Source organism: Chaetura pelagica, unplaced genomic scaffold (assembly GCF_000747805.2).
Source record: "Chaetura pelagica isolate M959 unplaced genomic scaffold, ChaPel_1.0 scaffold697, whole genome shotgun sequence".
Taxonomy (NCBI): domain Eukaryota; kingdom Metazoa; phylum Chordata; class Aves; order Apodiformes; family Apodidae; genus Chaetura; species Chaetura pelagica.
Window position 1 is genome coordinate 401,469 of NW_009953927.1, and position 17,226 is coordinate 418,694.

A 17,226-nucleotide genomic window follows, 5' to 3' on the forward strand; every position below is an offset into this window, starting at 1 on the left:
TTGGTGTCTTATATCAAAACAACCAGATTTTAAGGGTTTAGGAAGGAATCACTCCTTCAGTGTGCCTGCTGTAGAAAGGTGGCTTGGCTGGCAATATTGGGGCTGGTAGATTACTGGTTCTTAAATAATCTCTCATACTTTTAATGCAGTTTAATTTACAGTAGAAAAATAGCATAAAATCCAAATGAATTAATTTAAGGAAGCAAGAAAACAGCTGTCATTTATCCCTTTTGCTTTTTGATGCATACAAAAATCTATAACTTGTGCAAATTGTCAAACAAGTATTTCCATCATTGTAATGGAGTAACTTCAGTAACCAGTAAGTTAGCAGATGTTGCTTTTGTCTTCATTATTTACTTTGTGAACATCTTGAGGAAGAAAACCTGCAAGTTTCAGTATATACTTACACAATATTTTACAGTACATATTTATAAGCATAGTTGATTGCAGGCATTTATTGTTGAAGTAGCTACTCTTATAAAGTAAAATCTATTGTGATTTAAGTCAATCTTCCTATGTGAGTTTTTGTTTTGGGTAAAACTGCCTAGCCTTAAGAAAAATTAAAAAGTTGAAAATACACTGAGAGGTGAAAAAACTTTTGAGAATGGTATTTGCTTAGGACTTTTCCTCTGAGAAATTGACAGTATCTTCTGACTTCAAACATATGTTCTTGAAATTTAAGAATATCGTGCATCCTGGCGGTGCTAAATGTGACTAACTTAAATATTTCTGAAGCAGCATATTTCTGTGTATATGGTAGAACATTTCCAGAGGCTGGGATTTTTTTCATATTCTTTCCTTACGATTTCATAAAAGTTACAGTGAATTTAGCAGTGACATCCTGACTCTTTCCAAAGTGCTCTAATGAGTTTGTTTTGAGCATTTATGAGGCTAAATTTGGTGTAATTCTTCTGTTGTTCTGGACATTTGACTACATTTGACATTTGTAATGTTTTATTCTACTTATGTTCTGCTGGGTATTTTTATTATTTCAGTTTGAAGAACTGAAGTGTACTAGGGTAATTAAGACAGTGATAGAGAGTTTTAATGAAGCTAGTGTAAAAATAAGGTACCTAAAATGCATATGTTCTGTTAAGTTCTCTCTTTCCACTGCTTTCTCGCTCTCTCACTCACCTGTGCACGCGCGTTTTCGATTTTTTTCACATAATAAGGAATTATATGATCATTTCTGGTTATAGTTTAGTTTTATACTGAGATTTAAAGCTAAAACAGCTGAAAGCATTTCATGTGTGATAAAGGACCTAATTAGGCTGCAGATAGAGGTTTAAAAGTAGCTACTAAAAAAAAAGTGGTTTTATTTTCAAGTGTTTTGGCATGAACAGTTGTGTCATAATTTCCTAGCTAATTTTTGGTCAAGAACCAAGGTTCTTTGTCTTTCTTAATACAAGTCCATGGCCTTCAAGGTTCCCTTTTCCCTCTGAAAGCCTTCAGATATTCTGAGATAAAACTGCAGAAGAGTATCTGAATTTCCACAAGCAAAAATAAATCAAGATGTTTCAAAAAAGGAAAAGTAGATGTAAATCGTAGCAGTGATATTGTGAAAAAAACGACCATGGATTCTGTGACTGCTGATACCAAAATGAATAGCAGAAGGCTTCTGTGAATCATAGCAGAGAACAGCTTTTATATTCTGGAAGTACTTCCAGATAATCCAGAATTTAGAAATGATTGCTTTTATTCATTCTGCCTCCATTGTCAGTAATCAAAGATGCAAGAACATTTATATTCCGGAATAAAATTAATACAGTAAAAGTCTAGAAACAATTAAACAATTTTTGAAGCAGAGCCTTCCCAGAAGAGGGAACTGAGCCCATATGGTCTGTTGAAGTTACTCTTTACCTTTGCCTGTGTAGCAAAGTTATAAACTTTCTTGTAAATATTTTTGCATGTTGATGAAGTTAAGATATAAAATGAACAGATGATAAAGGCAATCTATATGATATCAGAATATTTTAGTTTGCTAATTTTAAAAAGTGCAGGAGGTAGACTACCCTGATAAGTCCCATTTTTATGTATTGCCAGGCTTTGTGTCTCTTGGGTGGGATGCCATGTCATGTTTTTAAATGTTTACAGGTATTCTTCTATACATAACAAAATAAAGCCTGAGGCAAAGTAAGTAGAGAGAAGAAAGAACAGAAGGATGGATAAGATGGAGAACTGAACAGGAGGAAAAGTTACACACATCCATTTAATTATTAATATGAATACTCTCCTGAATGTCTCACTGAGACCTAGGCAGTGGGAGGTGTTACAGAAAAGACTCATAAAATAATATGAAACCTGAAAGTGAAATGAATATACCTTGGTAGTGAACTATTTATTTTTGCATTATCATTCTTATCTAGAAAGATACTTGGGTTATATACTATAGAGATCACAGAAAGTTAAGTTGCTGATTTCTGTGGCCATCAGGCCACCAGGATATCCTGGTTTCACTTTTGTTGGGCATAGCTTCATTTGTGGTAGCAGTGCTGGCAACACTGCTGAAGGCTTCTGGCATCTACAGTGTCCATCCCAGCTGGAATGTCATCCAAGTCCCTGTGAACAGAGTTAGGAGAGAGGATTGGAGCTATCAGATGACATATACTTCCTCTCTGTGAATTCTCTTTTTCATATAAGCATGCTGATTAATTTCACTTCCAGAACTGGGTGATACATATTCTTGCACACATTACATGGAAATTTAACAGTTCCTTTTCAAAATTCCATTTTGTTGCTATATGGATATTTAACAAACTTAATTTTAATTATGTTTGGTGCTCATTTCACATAATGGTAGAACACAGAAATTGTGAAACACAAGTCATCAGGGACCCTTAGGGTCATTTAGATCTCGTTAGAGATCTCCTGGACAAAATACAGTTTGTGTTGCATTCATTTAGAATAATATGCAGAAATAATAAATAATTATGTTAATGGTTCCTGTGAGGAAAAGCTGTTGTGCTGACTGCTGTTTCCAAACAGACAAAATACTAACCAGTGGAGTGACTAAAATCCAACAGTTCTCATTGGAAAAATTATTTATTCTGTATGAGGGATAAATACAGTGTGACAAGTTTTGTGACAGCATAATTTTGTTGAAGTTGGTTGAATTGTGTGAGCAAAAAATTTGATTAAAAAATTTCAGCTACTACAGCAAATAAATGTAGTTCTTTTCTGAGAAAGTTCAAATTAGTAGCAACTAATATTCGTCAGGCCTAATTTTCTGCCTGATAAGTGAAGACAAATTTAATTAGAAAATGTGTACTTGGGAATTACGCTGGTAACAGATTATTTGCTTGCACGTGGCTTCATCAAAAAGTGTTGTCTCCTGCTTCTCATCCTTTTTGAGCATGTTGTGATAGTCACGCCACCAAGAGTGTGGTGTGCTTCAACTGTGTGCTTCAGGATTTTTTCATTTTACCTTTTGTTTGACTTGATCTCCGTATTTAATTTTGAAATTTGTGTATAAAATAATAAACTTCAAGTGAGACATGGCATGGATGCAGTTGCACTGTTTTTTTTTGTTAATACAGTAGCCTGAGTTTTTAAAATACTGATTTGATTGTCTCCTCTTATGCAGTGGATAGAGACTTTTTGGATGTGTGTTCCTCCTCCGTGTGCACTGAGGCTGCTGTATCTATGGGTGTTTTTGCCTCTTCTTTACAGATTCCACAGTTTGTCTCTTCTGTCTGTTTACCCGCAGGCTTTTTTTAGGGATCATCTGAAACTCATCCTGTGGTCTTCAGTTTGTTTGTACTCTCCCTCTGCTACTTTTAGGGTGGATTTGTTTGTGTGTTTATTGTCACACTGCAAGACACAGTAGAAAGGTCTGTAAGATGGACTACAGATTTTATTACTGATTACATTGTGTAGTAACAGTAGGATGTCATACTGAATGTCAGGCTCTTTAGTGTTGCTTCACTAGTGATGGCTGCTGAGTGATGTAACCCTACTGATCTATACCTCTGCTGGGTCTTGTTTTGAGGGTTCTTAGACTTTGATCATCCCTTAGAGTTTAGTTTCTGGTGATGAAGCAGTTTAGAAACTTACTTCTTTTTGAGGATATTCTTTCAAATGTTATCTTGGACCTGTTGTAACATGATACATTTTTTCTGTGGTTGGATTCAGGTGCAGCCCTAACAATAGTGTCTGTTTTGTGGTAGAGTGAGATATGCTCTCTGCACCTGAGACTTGTCAGGGCAACCACTAGACATTGCTGAAGGGCTGTTCTGCAGACATCTGGCCATATCAAGGTCTCCATCTAGGCCATGCTGAAATCAGATGTAGAAGGAAGGAAACACTGTTGTCTGGTGCTCCCAATAGGTGACATTTCATATGTACTATGCATACATTAGTGCCACTTTGTGCTTAATCTCCATTTCACTACCTATAGAGACTTCTAGATCTTCACATCTTTCTTGGAATCAACTAGTTTCTGCAAGATGGTCCTAAAAAATTGGACTGTCAAAACATAAACTATTTTCAACTGGTATGTAGAAACAATTTAAAAAAAAGAAGAGCATCTAAAATAGCCTATATTAAAGGGTATATCTGTTTTGTCCTATTCCTTAGTATTCTTTATTTGATCTACTCTATATTTAATATTTGAAACTCATTAATAATAAAATATCTCGTTTATTATTTTAAAAAAGTTTTCACTTTCCCTTTTCTTTCTGTAGGTGGAAGAAATTGTTGATATAGGAGCGTTTGCCCCAGAAGATATTCATGTTCCTAAAATCTATGTTGATCGTCTGATAAAAGGAGAGAAGTTCGAAAAGAGAATCGAAGTGAGTAGTTGAGCTTCTTGGTCACAACTTCAAGCTTGGCATATATTTTAGAATCTACAGGGCTTTTACTACAGACAGCATGCCTTAGCACTGAAAAAATAGTGTGAGAAAAATCTGTTGAGTTTTGCTAAATACTGGAACTGAGGTAACTAGTACTTAGGTGAGGGTCAGAGAACTGGGCCTTGTTTCTTGTACCTCAGCTTGTCTGATCCAGTCCCTGAATAATTTAGAGCCTGTAGGCCTGAATGTCTTTCATGCAATTGAAAATTTGATGGAAAATGCAACTTCATTCTCACTTCTCTCAGTTCACCTCCTGCTGACACAAGGGGCAACACCTAGCTGGACTTGACAGTTAGACACTTTATTTTCCATTGGGGAGACATGATCACAAAGGATCATTCTCAGCCCCTTTTGTGCCATGTATTGAACTACATTACATTGCAAAGATCATGGAACATTTCTGTCCTTTTTCTTAATGAGGAGCTTCTTCTAGCTGGTGGCATTTCTGGTATGAATAAAAGGTATCAATAGCTATTAAAATTTGGAGCAAATAGTATTCTGTCACTGAAAACATCCAAGAAAATGAGGATTATGTAATTGTTCTTTTATGTTCTGTGGTGCTGCCTCACTGAAGCTATGTCCCTGTATTCATTTTGGTGATGTGACAATGCTCGTGAAATGCAATTGAAAATTCTGTATTTCTCCTGTGTCATCATACTCTGGAAGTGGGAATTATTCAAAATGTCATTAAAGGAGCTGGTGAAGGGGGAGATACATGATACAAGGGGAAAAATAAATAAATAAATAAATAAATATATATATATATAGGAAAAAGAAAAGTGCAGAAAGGAATTCTAATAGTTAAAATTTTATTATTAAAATTGAGTCACAAAGTTCAAGAAGTCATGCAAGACCTTTTCTCTGAGTAAACTCTTTTATGAGTGTTAGGGTTAAAAAGCTGTTTTCTTCCATCTGTCTGTTCATTCTGCATGTAGTTGAGTATTAGGCTAGAAACAGATGTGTGGGGTTTTTTTCTTTCTCTGGGCACGTTGTGCTAAGCTGCAGTTAATGCCCTGTTTCCTTCTGAATAGATGTGATAGCTCACAGAAAAGCTTTTACTTTTCATGAAAGAAATGCTTTTTGCACTTCTTAAACTCTGTTTTTATTGTGGTTTGGCAGTGAATGGAGAGGTGACTGTCCAGTGTGGGACTTTATACAATACAAACACCTTATTTTATTTGGCAGGTCTCAATAAGTGAATACACCTAACATAGTCAACTGCCCTCTTCCCTATGTGCCTAAGAAAAAGAAGATGGGGGATGAAGCTATTCTAAACTACACAACAAAGTTGGGGTTTTTTTTGTGTTATTTTGTAATTCTGTCAGTGTTGCCCATTATTAATAGTAGTACAGGGAGGAAATGGCAGATTTATTTCTCTTCCGTAAAAGATGACACATTAAGGAAGTGGCTGAACATATGAAAGCATTGAGTATGGTAAGTGATAGGAGAAGTGATGCAGAATAAAGAGAATCACAGAATCATAAAATAGCTTGAGTTGGAAGGGACCTTAAATATATATATATATAGGAAAAAGAAAAGTGCAGAAAGGAATTCTAATAGTTAAAATTTTATTATTAAAATTGAGTCACAAAGTTCAAGAAGTCATGCAAGACCTTTTCTCTGAGTAAACTCTTTTATGAGTGTTAGGGTTAAAAAGCTGTTTTCTTCCATCTGTCTGTTCATTCTGCATGTAGTTGAGTATTAGGCTAGAAACAGATGTGTGGGGTTTTTTTCTTTCTCTGGGCACGTTGTGCTAAGCTGCAGTTAATGCCCTGTTTCCTTCTGAATAGATGTGATAGCTCACAGAAAAGCTTTTACTTTTCATGAAAGAAATGCTTTTTGCACTTCTTAAACTCTGTTTTTATTGTGGTTTGGCAGTGAATGGAGAGGTGACTGTCCAGTGTGGGACTTTATACAATACAAACACCTTATTTTATTTGGCAGGTCTCAATAAGTGAATACACCTAACATAGTCAACTGCCCTCTTCCCTATGTGCCTAAGAAAAAGAAGATGGGGGATGAAGCTATTCTAAACTACACAACAAAGTTGGGGTTTTTTTTGTGTTATTTTGTAATTCTGTCAGTGTTGCCCATTATTAATAGTAGTACAGGGAGGAAATGGCAGATTTATTTCTCTTCCGTAAAAGATGACACATTAAGGAAGTGGCTGAACATATGAAAGCATTGAGTATGGTAAGTGATAGGAGAAGTGATGCAGAATAAAGAGAATCACAGAATCATAAAATAGCTTGAGTTGGAAGGGACCTTAAAGATCATCCAGATCCAGCACCCCTGCATGGGCAGGGACACCTCCTACTGGACCAGGTTGCTGGACCCATCCAGCTTGGCCTTGAATACTTCCAGGGATGGGGCTTCCACAGCTTCCCTGGGCAACCTGTTCCAGTGTCTCACCACACTCATATTAAGTAAGTTCTTCCTATTGTCTAACCTGAATCTCCCATCCTGCAGTTTTAATTCATTACCCCTTGTCTTCTTACTAGAAGCTCTTATAAAAAAAGTCCCTCCCAGCTTTTCTGTAGCCCCTTCAGGTACTTGAAGGCTACCATAATGTCTCCCTGAAGCCTTCTCTTCTCCAGACTTAACAACCCCAACTCTCTCAGCCTGTCCTTGTAGGAGAGGTGGTCCAGCCATCTGATCATCTTCATGGCCCTCTGGACTCTCTTCTGGAGCTCCCCTCATGCTCGTCTTGTGCTGAGGGCTCCAGAACTGAACACAGTTCTTCAGGTAGGGTCTCATGAGCCGAGTAAATGGTGAGCATCTCTTTTGATGCAGCCCAGGACACGGTGTCTTTCTGGGCTGCAAGCACACACTGCCAGCTCATGTTGAGCTTCTCGTGCACCATCATCTCTGAGTCCTTCTCCTCTGGACTGTTTTCAATCCTTTCTCCACCCAGCCCGTATTTACTCTGTCATAATTCTTACTGGTTCTATGTAGCAGTTCCTGCCTAGTTTTGCTCAGACATGGTCCTTCTAATGCAAGTCATAGTTTCTCTCTGACCTTCTCTTTGCTGCAAATAAATCCCCTAAGAGTGTTCTTATTCTTTCTATAATGAGCAAATGAAGCAATAGCCAAGGGAAGTTACTGGGAAATGAAAGAGAATTGATACTGTTTCTATCCACCTAAGGGTAAGTGACTCCCAACATAGGGAAACAGACAGTGCAAAAATTCTTTAGTGGTAATGGAAAGAAAGTTCATTATGACCTGAAGAAGGAGATGATGTGAAGCCATATGGGGATACAGGACATGAAGTTGACCAGAGCAGGTTTATATGCATGGGAGAGATATGCAAAGAATGTAATCTGAGTAAAAAATAAATTACAAAAAGAGTGTTACAAACTTGTTGAATGTCATAGCATTTTCACCTACATGTGATTTGGAAAGCATCAACTTGTGGTTTGGGTCCAACACAACAACAAATGAGCAGCCCCATGGCCACTCAGCTCTCCACCCCCCACACACTCTGGGATGAGGAGGACAAAGCTCATGGATTGAGACAAAGGACAAGGAGGGTTCTTCACCAGTTAAGGTCCAGGGCAAAACAGACTCAACTTGGGGAAAAACAATAATTTAATTTCAGACTAATCAAACACACACAAGACACAGACAACACAAGGAGCAGGGCTTGCATATGTTACCCCACCCCTCCCTTCTTCCCGGGCCCAAATCCCTTTGTTTCTCTCCCTCCTTCCCCCCAGCGACACAGGGGGACAAGGGATGGGGTTTAGAGTCAGTTCACAGGCTGGTGGTTCCTGCTGTCCTTCCTCCTCAGGAAGAAGGATTCCTTACAGTCCTTCTCTGCTTCCCAACGGAGAAGACTCTCTCCCATGGGAGAGAGTCCTCCACGAACCTCTCCTTCATGAGTCCTTCCCACGACGTCCAGAGCTGCTCCAGCCTGGGCTTCCCACAGAGTCAGGGGCTGCTTTGGGAACAAACTCCCTTGGCACCGGGGTCTTCCACAGCTGCCTAATCAGAATCCACTGGCAGCAAATCTACTGGCCACAAAATCCAAGTCCAGTGGCCAAGGTCACGCCTCCTGGGGCCTTCCGGGAGTGTTCCACCATGTCACTCCATGAGTGCAGGGGGACAGCCTGACATCTCACCGCAGTTTGCAGGGAAACTTCTGCTTGGGCACCTTCTTCGCCTTCTTCCTCACCAACCACCAGCACCACTCTGTTTTCCCAGCACAGCTCTTCTCCTTGAAGTGCTTCTCTGCTCAGGTCGTATCTCAGTTCTTTCGTATGTTAATTGCAGAAGCACATCATCTATTGTTCATTTAATGGCTCCTTGGCTGGGTTTTGAGCAGGGGGAACTTCTCAGCTTCTTAAGGGAACTACTCCTAGGGCCCTTCCTCCGCTACCAAAAAACCCAAGGAACCAAACCAGAATACAACTTAAGGCCAGAAAATCTCAGGAGAGAGCTTCATGCAAGATTATACAGATTTATGTTTGAAAACGTCGTTGCTTAGCTCCCAGTATCTTTAGATGACTGGTATTTGTCTGTCTCACACATATAAGTCTAAAATAGCACCCACTGAATTGAATGGATGCAGAAAAAAAAGCTGTATTTGTAGTTTATGCTGGTGTTTTACAAATGTATTTAAGTATCTCTTGGGTAATGAGCGTCCAACTTGCTAGTATTTGCATTGATTCTTGGTGCCCTCTTAACCAGTTGTATATGTATCACTGTGTCAGCCTTGGAGAGGCAACGGTTATGACTGGGGATCTTTGATGACTCCATTGGCTTAGATAAGCTTGAACTGACAGAATAAAAGCTTGTTTTTTTGTGGAAGGTGTATAAATAGCGTTATTCTTAGACCAAGTATCTCAGTGTAGTCATAAATCAGGGCAGAAGCAAGAATCTGGATTCTAATACTTACTTACAATTATTTCTTGTTTTGCAGCGTTTATCAGTCCGGAAGCCTGAAGACTCAAAAGGCAAACAAAAAAAAGGAGACAATGTGAGGGAGAGAATCATCAGACGGGCTGCTTTAGAGTTTGAGGATGGCATGTATGGTATCCTTAAGCTGTGCTGTAGTTTGAAGTGATGACTCCTTGAATAGTAACAGCAGCTGTTTTGTTTGAGACAGGTTATTTACCATGCTCATTGTCCCCAGAGCCAGGGATTCTCCCATTTTACCACCACACTTTTGAAATAGGTGAGATATTAAGAGTTAGGGTACCTGGAGTTTTTAGTTGGGCATATCTGGAGAGTTTGTTAGCAGTTGAATGTTTTGCAAGAATTTATTGAAAAAGATACACATGTGGGAAATGAAGCTTACTGTGGGTTTGTAATCAAGTAAAGCATTTGACAGAATGCAATTAGACAGTCCAGAAGGCAAAAAAAAATCATCGCAAATATGAGGCATCTAACTAAAATGAATGTGTTTGTGAAGAAAGCAGTTCTAATCTAATCATAGTAACATGATAACTTTTTTTTTTTTTTTTTAATTTACTGGTTTGCAATGTGTTCCTATTTATGCCTTAACTAATTCTCTTCAGCTAATCTGGGTATTGGAATCCCACTCTTGGCTAGTAACTTCATCAGTCCAGACATAACTGTTCACTTGCAGAGTGAAAATGGAGTCTTGGGTTTGGTAAGAATATGTCTTGGTCACTTACCGCAGTGTACTTACCTTACAGTGTCTGAATTTTATTTCCACCCCCACCAATTTTATTATAATCTTACTAAACATAATATTAAAATATATGCGATTATGCACGATCATAAAATTATCATTGTAGTGCAGGGAAGTTTTTTAGGAAATGCTAATTTCATTATTATAATGCTACTTTCCTAAGTGTGCTCTTAAGTACGTGCTTTGCTGGAAGGAGTCAGAATCTTAAATAGTTTGCAAGACCAAGCCTTGTAAGCCTTATAAAACATAATTTTAAGTAAAGCTTAAAGTAAATATGATTTTCACTGTTGTATGGCTTTATGAAGTTGCACCTATGTACTTTTTCTGAAAAATGTCTGTCACTTTGGTTAAAAAAAACAAACTCCCTACTTTGTTGTTAAAAGTCATACTAAGAGTGACTAACAATATATCCAGCAGTTCTGTTATGTTAGTTGATGTAAATTGGGGCTTTTATCATCAGGGATGTTGTTCTGTGAAAGACAGAAAAAATACATATTTGTTTTCAGTAATAAACAGTAGAAATGAAAAAGCAGTTATGAAATGTATCTCAAAGGTATATTCATATAAAGCTGACATATGTCTGTATTGTTGTCAGGGTCCTTATCCACTTGAAAATGAAGTTGATCCAGACCTGATCAATGCAGGTAAAATGTTTTAAATAAATAAAATTTATGCAAACTTGTTATTAATTATTAAAGTACAAGAAAAAAATTAAGAATTTGAAACCCAACTCCTGTTTTATTTCATTATGAACATTAATGTATTTGTCTTCTTGTAAGCGAAAGTTTGTTTTGATCAATGGAGAAGTTTAATCTTGTAGTTAAAGAGATCATGCTTTGGTGCATTGTAGTAGCTACTGAAGGAAACTATCTTTCAGACCAGGCAGTTAAGGGTCAAATCTTCCTTTTCAGAAATGAGATTGTTTTATGATGCCTATAGATGAACATGGGTTTGTTTTCCCGTTACTTTTCACCTTGTGTCTTCTAGAAAATGGTGTTCAATTATTTATGTTTGGGACATGTTTTAAAATGTCCTGTGTATAATGGCCTGGCTTATTTCTGGCTAATGCATTTCCAGGAATGCAACTCATGTGCTTTTGGAATGGGGCTGGTAGCCAGGGCAGGGGGAAAGAGCTCCCAAAATAGGACCTGGAACACTCTGCTCCAGGTGGATGCATTTGCTACTTTAGCAGGGTAATGCTAGTCCTCACATATGCTTTGCCCAGCTGTTTTGAGGCATTTCACCTCAGAAGAAGCTATGATATATAAAAACTTAAGCTTTTTATGGTGTAGTGCTTCTGTCTGATTTCTGTTTTCTTCATGGAAAGTAGTTTCCATATAAAATTACACCTCTGTATTGCGTGTGACAAAGAGAAGAAGGCCTTGACACTTTAAAAATTCTTATAGAGATTAATGGCATGAGATATAGACCCATAGTTGACATCTTAGAGTTGATTTTTCATGTGGAAAGCAATTTATATTTTTATATATGTATACATGTGCATAGGTGCACGTATATGTGTAACGTGTACTTCTGTATCTATATAGATAGTACTTTTCTCAGCTGGTCTTAGGAGGTAAAATTAAACTCTGAGAAGTCAAATGAGATAAAGTGCTGACATCAAACAAGCTTTTAATTTAATATCAGGCTACAGTCCAGCAATTTTTCACCGGCTTTAAACATTTGCTGCCTGGCTTAGCTAATTGATAATATTGTTGTACTGCTATAGTATTGCCCCTTTTTCAGTATTATGTTTTAAATAAGGAGTTATTTAAGTCTACCTTTTGATTTGAAATAAATTATTAAGGAATTGAGTCCAGCATTTCACCAGTAGCTAGGTAACTGTTGTGGTACACTGTATGGTGGAAAATGTCAGAGACACATGAAAGTTGTATTAATGCTTGAATGGAAATGGAGGTGTTTTTTTGTAAAAAAAAATATTACTGAAGGAGTCACTGGAAGAAAAAACTATTTAAAGTAAAACTGATTTAATATAAAAGCTGAAATTATATCATGAACATTAGAACTGAAATTCTAGTATGGGTGTATTAGAAATCAGTAAGTTAACACAGTTATTATGGAAAAAATATCCAAGAACTTGATAAACACTCTGAAAAATCTGCTTTTACATAGATGTGAAGATGATCTTGAATCATTATTTATGGTTTTTAAATGTTTCTGTGAGATAATCTTGCAGGAATGAAGCTAACATAAGAGGTCAGAATGCAAATGGAAGTCAGATTATTCTGGTATTGGTAATTCAGTGTCTTTCTCCAAAGCTGCAGTAGACAGGACACAGGATAGGTGAACCTTAGCTCTACCACCAAAATCAGTATTGCTGTCATTGCTGAAACAGAAGTTGCTAAAGCCCACTGACACTTTGTTGGGTTAAAACCATTCTAGGTGTTTTCTAACCACATTTATCATACCATGTGAAGAAAACAGAAGGTACATGGCAAAGGAATAGGATTAAATTCTCTTCAGATTCATCAAATGGAATGAATGGTCCAGTATCAGTCCCCAAGGTCCACATCTTGTATAATATACTCCTAGTTTGGGCTTTTGCCAAATTTTTACCTACTTGTAGAACTGTACTTCTCTGAAATACATACGAGTTTTTTGTTTGTTGCATTTTCTGAGTGTCTGGCATGAAGTTTATCTTCACTACAATTGAAATGTAGACTTAGTGTCTTACGACAGAAATACCTACAAGTACTGAATTCCTGAGAGCATTTTCAGTTAAGTGTGTAATATGGTGCTCTTGTTTCATTATTTTGTGGTCTTCTGAGCCTTGCCTTAGCTTATCACTTTAACCTAGGGTTCTCGCTACATGTTGCTCCTTGCAAGCCATGTTGTCTCTCCCACTGCCTTAGTTTGGGACCTGGTAGGAAAAAAAAAATTCAGTCAGTCTCAGCAGGTCTGGATATTAGCATAGTGAATTCTTGTGATCTGCCTGCAAGACCACTATTCTCTACTGTTTTGTGTGTCAAAATTTAATTTCCATACAATGTCCTGTCACACAATACACATCAAGTGGACTCAATAAATTAAAGCAGCTAACTTAAGTCTCTATTTTAATTTTCCTATAGTGTTTCCTTCCCTTTTCCCATCGTCTTTTTCTCTGTTTTCTGGGAACTCATGATGGCTCATTCCTGTTCCCCTTGATTATTACACTAACTTCTTCACAATGTAATCTGAAGCTAAAGTTCTTTATTTGTAGTTTATTTTTAGTTTTTGGTTTTTTTTTTCTTTTAAATTTCCCATGCTCAGGTTATAATCTCACCTTTGGCTGTATTTATTATGCCTTTCCAGAGGCACTCTGTACACATGGTTGTTGGTTAAGCTGATTCAAAGTGCTGGCAGAAGTAGAAAGAGAGAGCTCTGTACACAATCAAAATAAGGCAATTACATCTGTGCTCCATTGCTTGACCCAAGAAGTGTACAGAGAAGAGCACAGCACATAGAAGCACACTTTCTCATGCACTTTGACAGAGCAAGACTAGACTAGATCTGTGTTTATTTTTCTGTATTCTACATAATTGTCACTCTAGATTGTTCAGTCTGGTCTGCTTTCTGTTCCTTGCAACTTGCCTGTCTCCTGAAGATGTTCTTTGTCTGTTTTAAAAGAGAGTTACCTCTCGCTTTTTCTGTGGGTAGAATAGAAATCTGAAGTCCACAGACATTTCTTAGCTTGTGGTGTCAGTGGTGTCATGCTTGGAACTGCTGGTGGTCAAAGAGCAGGCAATCCATAAAAAACTGTACAGACTGCTTCACAATTCGTTGTGATTGATTAGGTTTACATGTGACATAATAAGTGTAAGTAGGTCCAAGGCTGTACAGAATCCAAAGGAATTTTATTAAAAACCTCTTATTTCTTTGTTAATAGCTGTCACTTCACTTGTCAAAAAAACAAAATGCATAAATACATACTATAGCTTATTTCTTTTACAGGTAAGGAGACAGTCACTGTTCTTCCAGGTTCTTCCTATTTCTCTAGTGATGAATCATTTGCAATGATAAGAGGGTACGTAACATTGCAAACTCTAATCTTTTGAAACATGAAAAAGAATAAACTGAGTCAATGACTTGAACTCATTATTCATTCTTGGAAATGTGGTTAGCATTTAATAATCTGTAAAATAATCATGGATTAGTGATGGTTTACAGAGGATTAGTTCAAGCTACTGTAAATAGAAAAATACTGTAACTAATTGGTACTGTAGGGATATTTGTGTCTTCCACCACCTGGCCATACATAAAGACATTCGTAACTATGTTTTAACAACTACTTTTTGGCCATTTCCAAGTATCTAATCTCTACTTGTGCTCTGTATATTCTCTTTGCTCAGCTTGCAACTGTGATCTTCATTTCACCTCCCTAATGGAAATTCACCATCTGCACCTGTTTTTTGTTTGTTTTTCGGGAAGGAAGTTGGATGCAAACAAACACTAAGTCCTAATGGCTCTGAAAAGATAATGAGTGCATATAAATATGTGAAGGAGTGCACTTAAAAGTATGAGTTCAGAGCTGATTGACTGTGCATACAATTAACCAAAACCAGACAATAGTAATAATGTTTTTGAGGCTCAGTAGGCAGACAGAAAAATTAGCATCAGCAATACATCTAGAGGGAAAAAAAAACAACTACATCTGTGACAAAATGGTTGCTACCTCTGTGGTATGCCAGTGTTTTTATATTGATGTAATGGCAATGTGAACAAAAGCTTGTTAAGATTTGTGGGCTGTGGCTGGAACATGATATGCTAATTACACACTTTCTGTTGCCAGAGGCCATGTTGATTTGACAATGCTTGGAGCTATGCAGGTGTCTAAGTACGGTGACCTGGCCAACTGGATGATTCCTGTAAGTAGAGATTTGTGCTACTCTTAGTGCTCTACATTTGGGATAATATAGATGTATCTCAGAGTCAGGAAAAAGAGAAAAAGGCTAAAACAGAATGGGGATTGTGAAGCTCAAAACATTAAAATAGAGGATATATGCAGCTTTAAGGTTAACAGGTTTTCTTGCATACTGCTGGCAGAGTTATCAGGAGTCAGACCTCTAAAATGATGCTTGGGCGTTGTGAAAATCTAAACATGATTTAGGTAAGTCTTTTTGCTTCCTTTTGGGTCTCTGCCTTTCAAATGTCACTTTTTTTTTTGCTGATGGTTCTGCTTGAGAGTAACAACTCTTATTTGGAGCAAGAACTTGAAGGAAGATGTAAAAGAGAATGTAGCTCATCACAGAATTATAAGAAAATGTCTGCATTATTTTTCTCAGTGTTCCTGTCAAAGGCTGACAGTATTGCTATTTTTAATACATCTAGAAGGAAGCAATACTGTTGTATTTACCCAAATAGTCACAGAGATTTCAACCACAGAAATATAAGCTCATCGCATTATTATTTAAGCAACTGGTGATAGAAAAGCAATCTTTCAATACAATTTAAGGGGTTAGCTGAAGGGCTGTACCAGGTGCCTGTGTGAGCAACTGTTGGGGATGTGGAGGGGTTATGGCTAGGTTGGAATATGACACATAGGAGATATATCAATAAGAAAACTCTCTTCCTTAGATGTTTTCGCGTTACAACTTGGTTTTGTGGTCACACAACAGAACAGATAGACTACTCCTGGCTAGATCTTTTCAGCCCCAAATTTATTAATCACAGGTACATTTTCAAAACAGAAAAGTATAAAATACAACTTCAGGTAGCTTTTTTTTTTTTTTTAATCTTTTTGTTACCCTTGACTTCTACTTTTTTGCTAGCATACATCACACGGGTCCCTGTGACTTTCTGCTGTCCTCTTTTACTATGCTTAATAACCTTTGGCTGTCTCCAAATTTGTTTTGCAGTGAGTTTGCATTTACTTGTGACTAAATATGGTTGATGACACTCCATAAAACCAGCCAGGAGCCTTTCTAATCAGGAGTCATTTCCCCTTGGCTACTTTGTTTTGAGATCCATTGGACAGATGATTCTTAATCTGCTTTACTAATGTGTTATTACTATTCTACAGTATGGATTTTTAAAATAGGATTAACCAGCACATAATCATTCAGATCTGCCTGCTTTTCCTGTAAATAAGATGACATGTTATCCTCAGTTAAGTTGATTTACAAGTGAGATACATCTTTTTTTAGTTAGAAGATTTGTGTGAGGTAATATGAAGATTGACTTTGCTGAAACCTCATAGTGTGAGGAGACTTTAGGCTGTATTTGGTTGTAACGTTTTTCACTTAGTTTTGTGTTCAGATTTGTTTTAACTGTTTCCCATATGCTGCAGCTTTTGGGTTCTCAATTTGGGTATTTGCCATGTCAGAAGCAGGTAATAAATTTCATGAGTAAGTACCACCAAGAAGCTATCCTTTCTGTTTTATAAGAACTTGAACCCTAGTGTGTGCATGTGTGTATTTTAATTGTACTTATTATTAGGAACTGAGCTAAGGAAAGCTTATTGTAATAATTACAGTCCTTTCTTTAGTCTTTGCTAATTTCTAATGGAGGGGAAAGTCCTGTGAGTAAAGGAAGAAGACAGTGAAAATATTTTAAGCACATGGAGTAAACAATTTTTTTTGCTTGAGCAGAAATTACTTCCTAAACGCTGGCATTTATTGGTGATTTTATTCCATTAAGTACTACTACTTAATGGCTTTTTATCTTCCTCCTTTTGGTAATTCTCCAACTAGCAAAAAGTTTTGTGGGGAGGGAAAGGAGGAG

At 37.2% G+C, this 17,226-nt stretch overlaps 1 protein-coding gene across 1 annotated transcript in view; it reads left to right on the forward strand.

Moving 5' to 3' along the window:
- OXCT1 (3-oxoacid CoA transferase 1) overlaps positions 1-15,371 on the forward strand; it is a gene marked incomplete at its 3' end in the record, with an annotated part of 51,854 nt that extends 36,483 nt beyond the window's left edge. Inside the window, exons 8-13 of the mRNA XM_010001597.1 lie at positions 4,683-4,790; positions 9,772-9,883; positions 10,370-10,464; positions 11,102-11,150; positions 14,458-14,530; positions 15,296-15,371. Coding sequence (XP_009999899.1) covers positions 4,683-4,790; positions 9,772-9,883; positions 10,370-10,464; positions 11,102-11,150; positions 14,458-14,530; positions 15,296-15,371 — 513 coding nt within the window. The remainder of the gene's footprint in view (positions 1-4,682; positions 4,791-9,771; positions 9,884-10,369; positions 10,465-11,101; positions 11,151-14,457; positions 14,531-15,295) is intronic.
- Between the last annotated feature and the right edge of the window lie 1,855 nt (positions 15,372-17,226).